At 40.6% G+C, this 19722-nt stretch overlaps 1 protein-coding gene across 5 annotated transcripts in view; it reads left to right on the plus strand.

Annotated features, from left to right (window-relative positions):
* The window catches only part of MAP3K19 (mitogen-activated protein kinase kinase kinase 19), a 52612-nt gene that overhangs the window by 23544 nt on the left and 9346 nt on the right, over positions 1-19722 (plus strand). For 3 of the 5 annotated variants that reach the window (XM_068968980.1, XM_068968982.1, XM_068968983.1), the window contains exons 4-6: positions 4724-4802; positions 5742-6001; positions 15201-15244. In XM_068968980.1, the coding sequence (XP_068825081.1) occupies positions 4724-4802; positions 5742-6001; positions 15201-15244 (383 nt within the window). Of the gene's footprint in view, positions 1-4723; positions 4803-5741; positions 6002-15200; positions 15245-17195; positions 19647-19722 lie in introns of all 5 variants that reach the window. The other 2 variants (XM_068968978.1, XM_068968979.1) reach the window with 2 other exon arrangements.

A 19722-nucleotide genomic window follows, 5' to 3' on the forward strand; every position in this document is an offset into this window, starting at 1 on the left:
AGACCTAATTATAATATAAACAAGTCCTGATCCCCTCCAAGTAGTCCTTGTCATCTGCCTTTGACTTTCAAAGACTTCAACTCTGAGTCCTCAGAAGCCCAATTGTGTCCCAATCACCTTCTAAGAGATTAAATACTATGTTTATTCAGCTCAATTTAGAGATGGCTTGCCATTTGAGGTGCTTATAGGAATTGAACCTGGTTCTTCTGAATCGTAGGCAAATTCTTTACCATCTGAGCCTCCAGGAAAGCCCCTTCATATTAACAATACTTTTAAAATCAATTTGTATGTAATATTTTAGATTTTCATGTAGGAACCATAACACTTAGGCAGCATCTCAACTAAGTTCTTGCAGTTTTAAGCTTTCATAACTTCAGTTGTACATTCTAAAGAAGAAATTATGTTTCTAAGTTTTCTTCTCATAGTTGATAAGAGTCTTCAGTAAGCTAGTAACTCTTTTAAGTCACAAAGTCTGAAATAAAAATGGAGAATTATTGTGCATTGTATTAATCTTAAATAACAATAAATCTCTTTAAATTCCATTTACATGCTTCTAACATACCCCAGGTTGTTAATGTTCAAGTGTTTGCACACTTTATAAAGACTTTATGCACATCCATGTGACTATTTGATTGTAGATATGCACATTTAATCATTTAATTTATATCTGTTTGTTTATTGTATTATTCTTTTAAAAAGGAAGCTTCACTAACTAAAATATATATAAACTCAAATGTTTGGATCGCTGCCCTGGTCTTTCAGTTCAGTTCAGTTCAGTCGCTCAGTTATGTCCGATTCTTTGCGACCCCATGAATCACAGCATGCCAGGCCTCCCTGTCCATCACTAACTCCTGGAGTTCACTCAGACTCACATCCATCGAGTCCGTGATGCCATCCAGCCATCTCATCCTCTGTTGTCCCCTTCTCCTCCTGCCCCCAATCCCTCCCAGCATCAGAGTCTTTTCCAATGAGTCAACTCTTCACATGAGGTGGCCAAAGTACTGGAGTTTCAGCTTTAGCATCATTCCTTCCAAAGAAATCCCAGGGCTGATCTCCTTCAGAATGGACTGGTTGGATCTCCTTGCAGTCCAAGGGACTCTCAAGAGTCTTCTCCAACACCACAGTTCAAAAGCATCAATTCTTCGGTGCTCAGCCTTCTTCACAGTCCAACTCTCACATCCATAGCAGCTAAATGTTCCTGCAACACACATTTGCTTTCTTATGGACTTTTACAGATGGTAATTTATGAAATACAATTTGCCCCTCACCCCAATCCCTCATCCTTTTCCTTATTCTAAAAATCTTCTTGCATTCCTTAATCAGCTATTTTCCCAGAACATATCAGATGCAAACCTTGTAGACTGGAAATTGAGCATGTAAAATTATTCTTTTTGTGAGTGAATGAGAACCTATTTTCTAAAATTACTAGGCTTAATTTTAAAAAAATACGGTGTATATCTATCAGGATTCTTCTGTGCAAATAACAAAATCTGTTCTACTTGAGTGAAAAGAAAGGAAGTTTTAAAAGTTACTAGAAGAGTTCATAGACCATTGAAACACAAAGGAGAAGAACAGATCCCAGGTTGGATTGTCATAAAGGTTTCTTGTAGCTACATCTCAAAATTGGTCACTGACCCCCAGATCACACTGCCTCAGCCACAACCAGCATACACAATGCTTCTACATTGACCTTAGACCCTCCCTCTGCTGTTGATACTCATATCAGCGAAAGGATAAAGCCATCTTATCTTCTCTTGTGTAACTCCTGGGTATCCATCTCTCAAGTTAGTTTTCTGAAAACTAGTGGCAAAAAAAGACTGGTAAATGTAGCTGTAAAAAATTCTGTTGAAAATCATGATTTAGGAAACTATCAAAAGGTAGAGAGGTTATCAAAATATTTTGAACCTCGATTCCCATCCATTTAAACAAAGCAAGTAGAAAACACAGAAAAGTAAGACTTTTCTGGAGAAAATAATTTCTCTTCATTGAATGAATTAGGCTAGGCCAATGAAGTTTTTGTTTTAAAAATTTAGCACTTATATTAATAATTAATCATCATTTTCTGACTTTATGAATATCATTTTCCCCTTTTCTGCAAGAAAGTTTATGTTTCTGGTTGTGTGTAAATGATGCTTCTTAGTTTCTCTCTACTATAACATTTTCTGGTTGGGTTAATTTGCATCTTCTTACTGGAAATATGCTTTCAGATAGGAGCAAGTGTTTTATTTCCACATGTGACAGTGCATTCTTTTTCCTGGACCGCTCTTAGGTTCAGAGGCTCCTATGATCACTCACAGTATTTAAAAGACAAAACAGAGAATATATATGTTCCAAGATGATTTCAGTGTCAGAAGGTTTTATAATATCCCTCCCCCCACCCCGCCAATTAGGACCAAATTTTTTTTTCCCCATTTAGGAACCATTAACTTTCACAATGTCTAAAATGTCAGGAATTTCTTATACTTGCATCTCACTTTCTTGGTTTAAAAAAAGAGAAATCAACCAATTAACAGATTTTTAGCTTATTAAATCTACTTAAAAACATTCTTGGTAAAAAAATCATCTAGGTTTATTAGTCCTCAATGATTCTAAAAGTACAGTCATTGTTAAGAATATGTTCACATGAATATACTGTAGAATAACTTCTACAGCAAAGTCTAGCTGTGCCTAGTCTTACAGAGCATCCTTTTCACTGACAGTTGAGTTATTAGGAATGTATGCTGTATGTTTTTCTTACTCTAACATGTCAGCTAGGTGTTTGCCCTCAAGGATGACTACAAAAATGGGATGAAAGACATCCATCTGCCTTTCACTACAAAAGTGGCCATGAGCCATCTCACAACCTCATGACTGTCAGTTTTTTCATCTCTAAAACGAAGGGTTTGGGTCCGATGACCTCTAAGTTCCTCCCAGCTCTATAATCCCAAGCCTGTCATTTTGTGCTACATAGTGTGGTGATAGGATATTTGAAAAGTTAAAAAGAAAATCCACTATTCCAAGGAAACTTCATTTTTAGAGATTGCAAAAAAAAAAAAAAAAACACACAAAACTCCTTTTGGAAATATTTACTTTTTTTTAATGCACCACTCTTATAAATAACACAAGCATAAACAGTTCACATTAAAAATGCTTTCCTTATGGTGGTTCCTATATATTTGACAAAATACCCAATGTCCTTTAAAAATAATAAAAACTTTAATTGATACGCTGATGGTGATTAGGGTTCCCAGGTACTGCTAGGGGTAAAGAACTCGCCTGCCAATGCAGGAGACCTATGAGACGCAGGTTCAATCCCTGGGTCAGAAAGATTCCCTGGAGGAGGGCATGGCAACCCACTCCAGTATTCTCGCCTAGAGAATCCCATGGACAGAGGAGCCTGGTGGGTTATATCCCATAGGGTCACAGAAAGTCAGACATGACTGAAGCAACATAGCATGCACACACTGATGATGATAGCTATTAAGTGACTTTCCCAAGGTCCCCCTGGAAGTGGCAGAGGAGGGATGGAGACCCAGATCTCTCTGATTCACGACCTGCTCAAATCTTCTCTACTATACTTCGATCAATGGAGCTGATTAAAACCATGGCTCCTCCAGCATCCACAGACTGAATGAATGGCTGTGACAGATAGAAGGATAAGCTGAATACTGGGACAAGCCCTACATCTTCCTGGAAGGATATGCCTCTATGTTCTACACACACATTGCACACTTCTTTCACAGTGCTTATCTGGCTATGCTCTTTGCATTCTTATTTATAGTCTCTGCTAAGGCCACAGCTGTACCTTCTTTGTTTCTTTATATTAAGCACAATGAGTTACATTTGGCATACACTTGATAAAAGTTTGTTGAATAGGAAAAAGTGAATAGGTGAAAATCTTAAAGGACAGGCAATTCTGGTATGGTTCACACTAGGTTTTCTGAACTATTTTTATTTTTTGTTTATATATTGATTGTGCTGTGTCTGCACGGCTGCCCAAGGGCTTTCTCTAGCTGTGGCGAGGCGGGGCTGCTCTCTGGCTGCAGTGCATAGGCTTCTCATTGCAATGGGTTCTCTGGTTGCAGAACCCAAGCTCTAGGCGTGCAGGCTTCAGCAGTTGTGGTGCATGGGCTGAGTTGTCCTGTAGCACGTGAAATCTCCCTGGATCAGGGGTTGAACCTGTGCCTTGGCAGGCAGACTCCTATCCACTGTACCACCAGGAAAGTCCCCACACTAGTTTTTCATGTCAATTTGTTTAATGTGCTATTTTGTAGGCATGCATCCATTCTATAAGTTGGAACTTTCTGTCTTAAGGGTTATACCAGAAGTCACTCCCTGGAATCAGATAAGAGATGACCAAACGACAGATACAAGCAAGTTCCAATAGGGCAACTTAAATTATCTCATTTAATTCTCACAACAGTCCTGCGAAGTAGGTGATATCAGTCACTCTTTACAGAAGGAGGACTTTTTTTCTCCATTCAGGGAGAAGACACTGCTCATCATAAAGCTTTATTTTACTTCTAGAATGTTTTGTTATACAAATTCTCTGCCCTTTAAGCAAGCGTTTATATAGGACAGGAAAGATACAAAGATGGTTAAAACTCAGTTCCTAGTGAATGTTCATCCTGTAATTACTAAGAATACATGAGTCAAATAACCAAAAATAAAACATTTGATTCCTGATCACCCCTGGAATTCATTACTTTCTTCTTCTTATTATTACTGACCTGCACTTTCATAGGTGTTGAGATTACTGTAACTTTTCCGAGAGATGTCAGCCATCCCCAAGAAATGGGCCAAGAAGATTTACAAGAAAACAAGTAAGAAGTATTCTTTGAAAGGTTAGATTGGAATTAAAGTATATACTTGTGTGGCAACCCACTTTTTTAGTAATTCAGAAAAACATCCCCAAGCAGGGGTCATAATAAATAATTTTGTGGCAAGAGCTGGATAATAAATGTTTTATGCTTTGTGGGCCATATGGCCTCTGTTCCAATGATTCAACCCTGCAGTTGTAACTTGAATGCCTCTATGGATGGTATATAAACAAATGGGGGTGGGTATGTTCCAGTCAAACTCCCAAAGCGAGACTGGAGGCTGGATTTGGGCCAAGGACCATCATTTGCTGACTTTGCAGCAGTGCTACTCAAAACAGAGTTCTGAGGTCCTTCTGTTACCGGTCAATAATGAAGTCAGTATAGAACTTGGACATTTAAACCTTTAAAAAGGTGTGTAGCCATTTAGTCAAGTAATTTTATATTTATTGATCTGATGGTGGAAAATTTGAGGCTTATTTTCATGTTTTCAATTTTTGTTTAATTTTTATAGTCATTCATTTTGATTACATTTTACAAAAGTTTCAATCCACGATGCAATGTAAAATTTTAAATGGATTCTTCACCAAAGATAGTTTGAGAAGTACTGGGCCTTTGGAGAATGGTCCAAGGCCTCTGGTCAATGCCTTTGGAGAAGTACAAGGGTGCACCCCCTTGTCTCTGTCCTTTCCTCCTCTGATTTCTCTGCTTGAGGAAACAGAGACTGGGAAAACCAAAGTGTGAGTGGCAGAGGGCTGCTGAGGTGGGGAGCAAGTCAGAGAATGGGGAGGTCTTTGCGCTTTCAACAACACAGCTATTCCACTCAGCAGCACCATTTGGAAATAGTCCTCCAAAGTTTCCAGTGGTGTCAGGTGGGCTAAGAACTGGAGATCCGGAAGACACGGGGAATGCCTTTTAAATTAAACTATTTCCTCCCCCCTTTAGTCAGATAACCTCAGGGCATCAGGAATGGACACCAGCACATTCTGTTTCACTTCCAAAACACATTGAGATGGTGGGCTTCAGGACAAAGGCGGTGACCACGGAGCCTTTACTTGCAAAGAAAGAGGAACATTCCCAGGAACTCTTCAATACAAACTTGGGCTTTTTGTTGCCAAGACCTTACTTAGAAACGATAACCTCCAAGTCTGTAGCAAGGGAAGATGTTCCTCACTTTCTGAAGGGGCGGCCAAGAAAATCTGAAGGTGAGTTCATTGAAATACACAGTGATTCCTTTATTCTTTGGTCAATAAATATTTCTTTACTCATCTTTTTCTTGAGAATTTGAAAATCTTTACAGGGAATTCATATTTGGTTGATCTTTATCTGTGGGAGTTTTGGGGCATACAGTGAGGATACTTTCATTCAAGATTTGAGTTAGCTGTTCTATCTAGCCCAAAACTTATTTACTAGATAGCACACTGATGCCAGCATTTCCCCTTAGGGCACTTCTGTCTTTGATATCTGCTTAGTTCAGTTCAGTTCAGTTCAGTCGCTCAGTCGTGTCCGACTCTTTGCGACCCCATGAATCGCAGCACGCCAGGCCTCCCTGTTCATCACCATCTCCCGGAGTTCACTCAGACTCACGTCCATCGAGTCCGTGATGCCATCCAGCCATCTCATCCTCGGTCGTCCCCTTCTCCTCCTGCCCCCAATCCCTCCCAGCATCAGAGTCTTTTCCAGTGAGTCAACTCTTTGCATGAGGTGGCCAAAGTACTGGAGTTTCAGCTTTAGCATCATTCCTTCCAAAGAAATCCCAGGGCTGATCTCCTTCAGAATGGACTGGCTGGATCTCCTTGCAGTCCAAGGGACTCTCAAGAGTCTTCTCCAACACCACAGTTCAAAAGCATCAGTTCTTTGGCTCTCAGCCTTCTTCACAGTCCAACTCTCATATCCATACATGACCACAGGAAAAACCATAGCCTTGACTAGATGGACTTAGTCGGCAAAGTAATGCCTCTGCTTTTGAATATGCTATCTAGGTTGGTCATAACCTTTCTTCCAAGGAGTAAGCGTCTTTTAATTTCACAGCTGCAGTCATCATCTGCAGTGATTTTGGAGCCCCTCAAAATAAAGTCTGACACCGTTTCCACTGTTTCCCCATCTATTTCCCATGAAGTGATGGGACCAGATGCCATGATCTTCGTTTTCTGAATGTTGAGCTTTAAGCCAACTTTTTCACTCTCCTCTTTCATTTTCATCAAGAGGCTTTTTAGTTCCTCTTCACTTTCTGCCGTCAGGGTGGTGTCATCTGCATATCTGAGGTTATTGATATTTCTCCCGGCAATCTTGATTCCAGCTTGTGTTTCTTCCAGTCCAGCATTTTTCATAATGTACTCTGCATAGAAGTTAAATAAGCAGGGTGACAATATACAGCCTTGATGTACTCCTTTTCCTATTTGGAACCAGTCTGTTGTTCCATGTCCAGTTCTAACTGTTGCTTCCTGACCTGCATACAGGTTTCTCAAGAGGCAGGTCAGGTGGTCTGGTATTCCCATCTCTTTCAGAATTTTCCAGTTTTGTGATCCACACAGTCAAAGGCTTTAGCATAGTCAAGAAAGCAGAAACAGATGTTTTCCTGGAACTCTCTTGCTTTTTCCATGATCCAGCGGATGTTGGCAATTTGATCTTTGGTTCCTCTGCCTTTTCTAAAACCAGCTTGAACATCTGGAAGTTCACAGTTCAGGTATTGCTGAAGCCTGGCTTGGAGAATTTTGAGCATTACTTCACTAGTGTGTGAGATGAGTGCAATTGTGTGGTAGTTTGAGCATTCTTTGGCATTGCCTTTCTTTGGGATTGGAACGAAAACTGACCTTTTCCAGTCCTGTGGCCCCTGCTGAGTTTTCCAAATTTGCTGGCATATTGAGTGCAGCACTTTCACAGCATCATCTTTCAGGATTTGAAATAGCTCAATTGGAATTCCATCACCTCCACTAGCTTTGTTCATAGTGATGCTTTCTAAGGCCCACTTGACTTCACATTCCAGGATGTCTGGCTCTAACACTGTCCTAAACCAATTGGCCTAAACCACCAGGGACAAACTTGCAGCCCCAAATTTTGCATTTATTGGCTTATTGCAATGAAGGGCATTGCACAACAGAGGAAATGTCAAACAAAGGAGAAAAAAAAGCATGATTATGATAGGATTTGGGTGCAAGGAAAGTGAAGTCGCTCAGTTGTGTCTGACTCTTTGTGACTCCATGGACTGTAGCCTGCCAGGCTCCTCTGTTCATGGAGTTTTCCAGGCAAGATTACTGGAGTGGTTTGCCATTTCTTTCTCCTGACCCAGGGATCGAACCTGGGTCTCCTGCACTGCAGGCAGACTCCTTACCATCTGAGCCACCAGGAAAGCATTAGGGTGTGAGAGTAGAGCTTAAATGAAATTTTTAAATGAAATAGCGTTTAAATTTTTTTTAATTTTAAATTTATTGTGGTAAAATGTGCATAACATTAAATGTACCACTTTAACCATTTTTAAGCATACTGTTTAGTGGCTTTAAATACATTTACATTGTGGCACAAACATCATCACTGCATCTCCAAAACTTTTCATCTTGTAAAACTGAAGCTCTACAGCCACAGGACTTTTTTAAGATTTATGCTTCCATTACTTATATATGGATTATTTTTGGCTGTGCTGGGTCATCACTGCAGCATATGGGCTCCTCATTGCTGTGTCAAGGCTTTCTCTAGTTGCAGAGTGGGGATTTCTCTAGTTGCGGTACTCAGGCTTCTCACTGCAGGGCCTTTCTTGTTGCAGCTCACAGGTTTAGTTGCTCATGGCATGTGGAATCTTCCCAGACCAGGGATCAAACCCATGTTTCCTACAGTGGCAGGCGGATTCTTAACACTGGTCCACCAGGGAAGTCCAACACCCATTCAACTTAAACTCTCCTTTCTCCTGTTACCCCTGATAGCCACTGTTCTACTCCCTATCTCTATGAAATTGACTATTCTAGGTCCCTCATATAAGTGAAATCATTGAATAGTTGTCCTTCCCTGTCTGGCTGATTTCAGTTGACCTGATGTTGAAGCTGTGTTTCGAGAGGCTGTGTGTAAAAGTCAACATCAAGCTGGACTGTGATGTAGACCCAAGGGTCATAGTACATGAAATCTGCAAAGTTTACCCCCAGCTCTCCACAGCCTCTCTTCAGCCTCCTCTCTTTTCACTCTTCCTCACCAGATGATAAACGTCAGCACCGCCAAATGCCTTCCATTCCCAGAACAAATACATGAATATGTACATGTTTTTCCCACTGAAATATTAAGCCATTCTTTAGGTATGCCCTTAGATATGCCTTCCTCTGGGAAGTCTTCCTGAATGTCTCTAAGACTGGGTGAGTCACCATGCCTTTGGACTCCCATAGGATCCTAACCTTGTCTCCAACCAACACACATCATGCTAAATTGTCACTATCTTTTTATGTGCTGGTCTTTACCAGATAACAAAGGCAAAAACCATCACACCTCCCCACACAAAGCTCCAGATCTGACACGTAACTATTTTAAAACATATATTGAATTAGTAGCAACAACAGCAATAACCATTTATTGAGTGCCTGTTACTTCAAGGCACAAATGTTCACTGATATAGCTAATATTAACATGCTTGTTTCAGAAATGAGGCCTCGGGAGGTGAAGTGTATGCTCAGGATACATAGCTAGTGGATTACAGAGGCTGGGTTCAAACCTGGACCCCCATCTCCAAAGCCAACGTATTTAAGCACCATGTCACATGTGTTCAGAGCTCACAACTCCTGTCTGAGCCCCACTTTAATTATGAGGGGAAAAAAAGGAGGAACATAGTTTTCTAGAGGAGGTGAGTTTAGAGAAAAGGAAGGGCAGTTGGTACAGGTACCAGGTGGAGAAAGGATAGATGGAGAGACTGAATTAGACATTGTGGTAATAGCATTTCTCTTGGCCAAACCACAGAGAATCTTGAAGATGTGATAAAAGCAGCACATTCAAACAAAAGCAAACTGGGTTAGGTCAGTATTCTGTAATGGGATCTGCTCCATAGGTGTTATGATCTTGTCTGAGAAAATCAGCTGGTGTTTTTTCTCTTAATTTTTTTTTTTGTTTAAATGCAATCTTAAGATAATCAATAAATGTTGTTTAAGAAAAAGTCAGAAAAGACAGTGAGCAGAAAAAAAAAAAAATAAGAAGCACAAATACTGTTTCTTCTAGAATGCAATATTCTTCTAGAATGTAATTCCACATTTTTAAATAACATGTTTATAACTACAGTGCTTGATTGCTCAATGTAGACATTAGGATTTAGCATAGATATTAGTATTGAACAATTTCACATTACTATCTGCACACAAGGCAATCTTTGTGCTTTAAAAAATTAATATTCAATGTCTCCCTTATTATGACTAGGTAAAATATCTTTCAGAGCTGAGCCCCAGACTATGCTTTGACGGCATTGCTTTTCTTTTGAGACATTCTATTTATCCTGGCTTTAATAACTGCTTCATTTCAGCATTTGTTTACTTTCTGTATATCTGTCACTAATTCATCCCCATCCTGTCTAATGGACTTGAGAAACGCACCTCAATACAGGCAACTGCACATCAAGTAATTCATTGGTTTCTTTTGTTTTTGGAGACATTACTCCTGGAACACTCTGCCCTCCTGTTTCACTCTGTTCCTTGGTCCTTGGACCTCCTGACCAGCTGTCTCTCTGGGAGTTCCTCACTGTGATCCTGGAAGTGCCTTGGCTCTCTGTGTTTGACCCCTGTGCGCTGGGTACACAGCTTCTTCTCCCTTGGTTTATACCTCATTTGGGGGGGAAGGTGGGGGGGGGTACATAATTTCAGTAGCTTCCTGCAGAAGATGCCTGGATTATATTAATGGTAGTTTTTCACTGTCTCTGTTTTCTCTGAGCTCTTTCCTTTCTTTCTGTCTTGTTCTATATATTTTCATGTTAGAGGCTATTCCCATATGCCAGTTGATCCTTGGTGCTTATCGGTTTTTAAGAGGGGGAGTCTAAAAAGTGCCAGGGGCTCACAGGGACTTGTGGAATGGGCAGAGACGTGAATGGTCGGGTGAGGGATTTCTCTCAGCTAGTTTTCCAGTGAGAAGAAGAATCCAGCCCCCTGCCCCCTTATAGGTTATAAGACTGGAGTGTCACATGTCAAGGTCGAGGCTTTCATTTATCCTCACATTTTCACTCCAGCACCCTGTTTCTGCTGTCAGGTTCACCCAGCACCTTAGCATCTTTCAGGCTCCTCAGAGGATGCACTTCCAGCCAGGAATGGAGAAGAGCAACCCTCAACTATTGGGGCAGGACAGGGAATCTGGAATCTACTGCTTGTACACACTGAAGCAACCCCTTGTTTCAGTCTCACTCGCATCCCCACCTTTAGAGGTGTCTGGTATTAATATCTTCAATTCCTGCTCCTTTCTGGGGTTCTCATTTCTTGTTGAGTTCTCCCTGCTGCAGAGAAAGCTGACAACTCAATAGGACATTATTTATCCATATAGTTTTCACTGTCTGAAATTTCACTGATGTCATGCATGTGCTACTTTACTGTCTGGGTTTCTGTTGTTGTTCTTCTTTACCTTTTAATTAATTATTTATTTTTTGTTTGGCTGGGTGACTTGCAGGATCTTAGTTCCCCAACCAGAGCCCCAGCAGTGAAAGCACTGAGCCCTAACCACTGGACATAAGGGAGCTCCTTTCTTTACCTTTAAAAAAAATTAGTCTACCATCGTTTTAGTGGAGTTTGTGGAGAGAGAGGTGGAAAGTTTGTACATTCAATCTTTTAACTCATACTTTTAATTCAATACTCTTTTTATGAGACTGACATGCTACCTACTGCCCTAGGGAGGCAAGTTTTGATACACATTTTAAAAGACTTTCAATAAATATTATCCCATTACCTACTGGAAAGATCTTACTTCTACATTCTCATCAGAAATATAAAGAGTGCCTTTCTATCTCATGTCATTCTTCATCAATACTGGAGAGTATCCCTCTAAATATTTCTAATAACTGAAAGATTTTTTAGCTCAGAGGATTGTACCTATGCAGGCAACTATAAATCATATTCAGTTATATTTCTAGTATTATTTTGCAATATTATTTTAAAGTCTCAACCTCTAGAATACAACCTCTATGAGGGCAAAACCAAGATAATCACAATGGTGTGATCACTCACCTAGAGCCAGACATCCTGGAATGTGAAGTCAAGTGGGCCTTAGAAAGCATCACTATGAACAAAGCTAGTGGAGGTGATGGAATTCCAATTGAGCTATTTCAAATCCTGAAAGATGATGCTGTGAAAGTGCTGCATTCAATATGCCAGCAAATTTGGAAAACTCAGCAGGGGCCACAGGACTGGAAAAGGTCAGTTTTCATTCCAATCCCAAAGAAAGGCAATGCCAAAGAATGCTCAAACTACCGCACAATTGCCCTCATCTCACACACTAGTAAAGTAATGCTGAAAATTCTCCAAGCCAGGCTTCAGCAATATATGAACCATGAACTTCCTGATGTTCAAGCTGGTTTTAGAAAAGGCAGAGGAACCAAAGATCAAATTGCCAACATCCGCTGGATCATGGAAAAAGCAAGAGAGTTCCAGGAAAACATCTGTTTCTGCTTTCTTGACTATGCTAAAGCCTTTGACTGTGTGGATCACAAAACTGGAAAATTCTGAAAGAGATGGGAATACCAGACCACCTGACCTGCCTCTTGAGAAACCTGTGTGCAGGTCAGGAAGCAACAGTTAGAACTGGACATGGAACAACAGACTGGTTCCAAATAGGAAAAGGAGTATGTCAAGGCTGTATATTGTCACCCTGCTTATTTAACTTCTATGCAGAGTACATCATGAGAAATGCTGGGCTGGAGGAAGCACAAGCTGGAATCAAGATTGCCAGGAGAAATATCAATAACCTCAGATATGCAGATGACACCACCCTGATGGCAGAAAGTGAAGAAGAACTCAAAAGCCTCTTGATGAAAGTGAAAGAGGAGAGTGAAAAAGTTGGCTTAAACCTCAACATTCAGAAAACAAAGATCATGGCATCCGGTCCCATCACTTCACTGCAAATAGATGGAGAAACAGTGGAAACAGTAGCTGTCTTTATTTTGGGGGGCTCCAAAATCACTGCAGATGGTGATTGCAGCCATGAAATTAAAAGACGCTTACTCCTTGGAAGAAAGGTTATGACCAACCTAGATAGCATATTCAAAAGCAGAGACATTACTTTGCCAACAAAGGTCCATCTAGTCAAGGCTATGGTTTTTCCAGTGGTCATGCATGGATGTGGGAGTTGGACTGTGAAGAAAGTTGAGTGCCAAAGAATTGATGCTTTTGAACTGTGGTGTTGGAGAAGACTCTTGAGAGTCCCTTGGACTGCAAGGAGATCCAACCAGTCCATTCTGAAGGAAATCAGCCCTGGGTGTTCTTTGGAAGGAATGATGCTAAAGCTGAAACTCCAGTACTTTGGCCACCTCATGTGAAGAGTTAACTCATTGGAAAAAAACCCTGATGCTGGGAGGGATTGGGGGCAGGAGGAGAAGGGGACGACAGAGGATGAGATGGCTGGATGGCATCACCGACTCAATGGACATGAGTTTGAGTGAACTCCGGGAGATGGTAATAGACAGGGAGGCCTGGCGTGCTGCGATTCATGGGGTTACAAAGAGTTGGACACTACTGAGCGACTGAACTGAACTTATGAGGGCAAGAATTTGGTCTGTCATTCACAATTATATTGTCATCATCTGGGACAGTGTTGGCTACTCAATAGGAACTCAATAAATATTGGCTGAATAAATGGATAAAGAATTGGGGTGGTTCTTTGGCCAGTTGAGGCTAAGCAGAATGCCTGCACCCCTTCTTATTGGGATCCTCTTTTTAGGTGACCATTTTTTGCTTGAGAATGGCTTCTCTCCCTGTGATACATCTCAGAGAGATTTCTTGAAGTGAAATTTCAAAATGGCAGCCTGTGCCTAAATAAGGACATACAGACATTTTTTTTTTGCCTTCAGAGTATTTTTAAAAAGATAGCGAGGGAGATTTAACATAAAGTCTCCAGCCCTCTGGCTTCCCTTGGCAATGGGAAGATCTAGCAGTGCTGGATTACCCAGCCGGCATGGACCACACCATCTGAAACTGGGAAATGGATGCCCCCGTGGTTGGAGCACACTGTCCCTACCTGCCCCACTTCGTCTATGTATGTGCCTTCTTCTACCCGCTCCAATATTCTTGGGCTTCCCTTGTGGCTCAGCTGGTAAAGAATCTGCCTGCAATGTGGGAGACCTGGGTTTGATCCCTGGGTTGGGAAGATCCTCTGGAGAAGGGAAAGGCTACCCACTCCAGTATTCTGTACAGCCCATGGAGTCTCCAACAAGAGTCGGACATGACTAAGCTACTTTCACTTTAACCCTGAATACGTTTGGAGACTTCGGCTTCAGCTTTAAGCTGCAATGGTGAGTGGGGTTTTAGGGACCATTCTGGTGTTTTCGTAAGAAAACAATTAGGTTTTACCCTTCCTGGTAAATTCCATCTCACCCTTCCCTGCACCCCTTCAGACTTTATGCTCTATCCCATATTTGAGTTCAAACAACAGTTGCGAGACAATAATACGTAAATATTTTCACATTTCTGTGAAGTCTGGGTTTTCTGAGTAAAAAGCATTGGGAGACCAATTTAAAAAATGATTGAATGACAAATATGGCTTGGAAATTAGAGATAAGATATTGCTCCAGAAAGATCAAGGCTGATTTTGCCAAATGCCATTTGCTTAACTTTCTAAGGTAAGAAACAAACAAACAAGACTGAGAGACACATTTCCCCTTTCTCCTAGGGACATTAGAGTACATTTCATGGTAAAGGTCTCTCTTTCTTGGAAGGGAAAGATGGTTCGAACTGCCAACACTCTCTGTAAGCTCTGAGTCTCATAATTTCAGGGTCTCCTCCTGTGGGACAACCTCACCACCTGTGCAGGGAAATATCTGGTTCTCATTGCACCAGCTTGCAGGGAAGTGGGGTGCGAGGAACTGGCACTGGGGTGACTCACGGGTGCTAAGCTCTATTTTCTGATCCATAGGACGTGTGTTTCCAGAAGGAATATAAATAAAAATAAGTAAATAAATATCACACGATGTGTATACAAATGTTATAAATATAAAACATATGTATAACATGTATTTATATAAAAACCAGTATGTTAAAATACCACCCCCCCCCCACAGTGGCAGTAGTTTTGTGTGGTGATTCTGCACCCACTTCCATGTAAATCACATCTGGAAAAACTTCATTTTACCAACTTTTCCTCAAACCTCAGAGCCAGGATCACTCCATCCACATCCCCTGGCTTAGGGCTGACTGTGTTCACTCTACTACTAAGAATACCTAATAATAATTACTGTTATTTTTCTTGTTACAGGGTTTTCTATCTCTGACGTGAAGTATAGTAGCCGAAGAGTTGAGGTAAGAGTAGTTTTGAGCATTTTTGACTTACAAATTAAAACCAAAGAATCTTGTCAGAGACAAATTCTATCAAAAGACTCAGAACCCAAATCCTCAGCATATAATCTTGGAAAAACAACAACTCACATATAGTTTATAGAAGAGCAAATAATTTCTGAGAAAATTATATCTTGACACGTATATATATTTTCTGGGTATAGTTCTCCACATAATGAAGTGAGTAGCTCTTTTGGATACACCTAATTTTTCTTTTTTTAATGCATTGAGAAGTTAGGTGATTCTTTTTCCATGGTAGAAAGATTTTCCTGGTTGTCTCATTTGTAAGTAAAGCATTTTGAAAGAGCATTGCAGTTCTCCAACTGTCTGACTCTTCTGTATCCTATAAGTCTTTGAGAAAACACATATATATTGCTTAGTGTTGAAAAAAAAAAGTTCATTGGCCTAAAAAAAAAAAAGGCTGCTACTAGGGAGATGTTTAAAGCACTGGAAGAATCTGCTTCTAATTTTGAGAAGTCATGTAGGCAATAAAACTGGGGAATTATACTGCATCTTTCCTGTTTTTAATGCCTATTTCTAGTCAGATTTCTTTTCCTTTCTTCTAACACGCAGGTGGCAACAGAATGAAAATTAAACATGTAGCTCTTAATTACCACTCATGATCTATGCTTTTCTATGCTATATCATTAGGTATCAAATCTATATACACAAGGCCACAGTGAAACGTGTAAAGAGTTTATAGCTTAACTGAGCAAAAAGATGAATATTATATATTGGGTTACACTGACCTCTAGAGGCTGATAATAATATAAACTAGCTTAATTTGAAAATTAATTTGACATGAGTTTGAGTAAACTCTGGGAGTTGGTGAAGGACAGGGAAGGCCTGGCGTGCTACAGTCCATGGGGTCACAAAGAGTCAGGTACAACTGAGAGACTGAACTGAACTGAATTTGAAAATAGCTGGAAGGCCAAGGAAAATTTAAAAATTTAGTGAGCTAAATTTCTCTTTTTAGATTTTTTGGCCACACTTCAAGGAATGTGGGAACTTAATTCCCCAACCAGGGATCGAACCCACATCCCTGGCGGTGGAAGTACAGAGGCCCAGCCACTGGACCATCCAGGAAGTCCCAGGAGCTAACTTTGAAGTGTATAGCATGGCAGATTTATAAGCCACCATCAGCAAAACAATTCAGCCAAGCAATGAGGAGTAGTTGTGAATGATCACAGAGTAAATAAATGTAACAGCAATTTTAAGCTGTTCTAAGTGGGAATTTTCGGAGAAGGCACTGGCGACCCACTCCAGTACTTTTGCCTGGAAAATCCAATGGACAGAGGAGCCTGGTGGGCTGCAGTCCATGGGATCGCTAAGAGTCGGACACTACTGAGAGACTTCACTTTCACTTTTCACTTTCATGCATTGGAGAAGGAAATGACAACCCACTCCAGTGTTCTTGCCTGGAGAATCCCAGGGACGGAGGAGCCTGGTGGGCTGCCGTCTATGGGGTCGCACAGAGTCGGACACGACTGATGTGACTTAGCAGCAGCAGCAGCAGCAAGTGGGAATTTTAAGTTTTGGACAAATTCCATGGAAAGTAAACAGAAAAGAGAATAGATACAAAGTAGAAACAAAATAGAATGTAAACAGAAATGACAACAGAAATCTTTAAAAATGTAAATGTTTTATAATTTATATGATAGACTTTATTTTTAATAGATAAGCATGAATCTTGTAATGTTAATATTAATATTAGTTTATAAAAGTATTATCTTACCTTGGTCCTAAGAAAACACCAGGAGTGAGATTTTAGTTTTTAAAATTGTGATCTCCAGGATAACTTTGTACTTTCAAGCCCTTCCTAAAGAGAATCTTAAAATCTCTTCACATTACTTGAAACCAGTTAACATGAAATGCATGTTTCTACATTCATTAATTTTTCTTTCTTTCCTTTTAGTTCCCTCTGCCACCACTATCATCTCTGCCCGTGAGATCTGGTCTCCTTACTATACCCCTAAGTCACAAGGATCAAAAAGCGAGAAAAAGAAATATTCCACACCTCGTATCTTTCATACCTAAGCTCTCAGAGCCTATTAGTCAATCTGATGAATTTAGACCATCAAATAAGCAGAAGGAAGCACCGTTCCAGGTGTTAGTAGATCAGACTCTCAGATCCTTTGACGGTTCTATTTGGTCCAGAAACATGTGCTCTTTTTGGAAGGCTCACCATCACAGACAACACCTGGAAAAGGAAGTGAGTAGGAAATCCAAGGAAAGAGAAGGATGTGTCAACATTGAAGTCTCTCACTTTGAAAAAGGACAATCTTTAGTGTCCTTGGAGAATTTCAAGGAAGGCAATTTTCCTACAGATAGGGAAGAGGATATTGACTGCCATGGTAATGAACTGAGAAGAGCAGAAGAGAACGCTCCATCTCTTTCATCAGGAAAGAAAGAGGATTCAGTAGCCAGAAACTATGAAAAAGATTCAGAAGTTGGATATACCAAGCCAATCAAGTTCCAAGAAGCCCTGCCATCAGATATAGGTCTAAGCCAGGCTGAAGGGACTAAAAATGATAGAGCTGATTCAAAAAGTGCTTCAGCACTTAAAGGTGGAGCAATTGAACGAGACCATGTTTCAGAAGATTACACTGTTCTTACAAGTTTGTCTGATATAGTCACTGATGGCCCCATTGAAAAGCTTTCAGAAGATCATAGCAGCATGGAGACAAGCACAAAAATATCAGTAGCAGAAACAACCAAACCAGAAATGAATGGGACGGTGCCTCTTATCCACATCACTTTCCCTGGAGATGAAACTCCTAAGGAACCAGCAATAACCAAACCAAGCCTCCAAAAACCAAAGGGCATCCTTCGTAGCAATAGTAGCTTCAACATACTTGCACACCAAGAAAATGACAGGCATAAGGTGAAAACCCAGAGAAATAAGTTAGATTCAAAGACCAAGACCAGTAACAGGACACCTCAAAATTTCATGATTTCCACTGAAGTTTCCGTGAAGACTACCATGCACAAAACCAGTATAAAAACTCAAGTTTTTCCTGCTTTGGGGCTTGTGGATCCCAGACCTTGGCAACCACCCAAGTTTCAAAGGAGAATGCCACAGACAGAAAGGAAGCAATCTGCTTACCAGGCTTTGAAACCTAAAAAACCGTCATTCCCTTGCCTCTATAAAAATCCAGGAATAAAAAAGTCTTCTGTTCCTCTCTCTGCTCAACCAGCAGAGCCAAGACTGAATCACTTAGATCTGAAGTATAGTGACATGTTCAAAGAGATCGACTCAACTGCGAACGGGCCTGGAATCTATGAAATGTTTGGAACTCCCGTTTATTGTCACATGCGAGAGGCTGAACGGCATGAAAACAAGAATCACCGAGAGATATGCTCAGCTCCATCAGGCAGATGTGTCACCAATAAGTGCCGATCTTCACACAGTGAGAGGAGCAGCAATAGCCGAAACAGACTTTCTCAGAAAAGACCGCATAGTAAACCCCCCAAATCTTCTCTTGGCATTAAACAAAAGCACAGAAGTTTAATTTCCAAAGAAAAGGATTTCCAGGCTGTAGGTAGCACCGTACAAGATGCTGAAAATCATGATGGCATTTCAGAATCAGGGTGGCAGATTAAGTCTTCAGGAAATGACTTTCTATCTTCCAAAGATGAAGTTCAGCCCATGAGCTTGGTTCAGGCTCATGAGCAGTTCACTGAACAGAATGATTTCTTTCCTGTCTCAAATTTGTCCATTGTTGAAGAAGTCTCTATGGAAGAGTCTGCTGATGAAGAAGACATTTCTAACAATCAGATACTTGCCACGAGCCTCAGAGATCTGCATCAACTTGAAGAGCTACGCCACCAGACCCCATTTGTTCTTTCAGAAAACAGCTGGGCAGTACCCAGTGAGAGAAGTTCCAACATGCATGTACTGCAAGAGGAGCAGAAGGTAGCATCTCCCGGTGAAACAAATGCCAACCAAATTTTAACTAACGGTGTAGACTTTGATAGTTTTTCAGATAAGTCAAACACTCTTAGGAGTTTCTCTTCCCAAGAGAAACAAGAAAGTGTAACTTCTCAAGCATATCAACACTGGGCCCTGTTTTTGGATCATGATAGTTTAGCTAATGAGTCAATTCCATATCAAAGTTTTGGAAAAACTTTAAATGATGCAGATTCAATTTCCCAAGAAATTCTAGACTCTGTAAAGAATGAAGAATTGACAGATGAACTCTTAGGTTGTCTAGCTGCAGAACTATTAGCTCTTGATGAGAAAGATAACAACTCTTGCCAAATAATGGCAGATGAAACAGAGCCTGAAAGCCAAGATTTTGTCCTCAGCAAGAGAGGAAATACCTTGAAAGAATTAGGTAGAGAGACAACAAATGTCAAAATACAGGTTGGTATAACTAGAATCGGGCTTTCCTAGTGGCCCAGAGAGTAAAGAATCCGCATGCAATTCGGAAGACCTGGGT

Source organism: Capricornis sumatraensis, chromosome 3 (assembly GCF_032405125.1).
Source record: "Capricornis sumatraensis isolate serow.1 chromosome 3, serow.2, whole genome shotgun sequence".
In the NCBI taxonomy this organism is placed as follows: domain Eukaryota; kingdom Metazoa; phylum Chordata; class Mammalia; order Artiodactyla; family Bovidae; genus Capricornis; species Capricornis sumatraensis.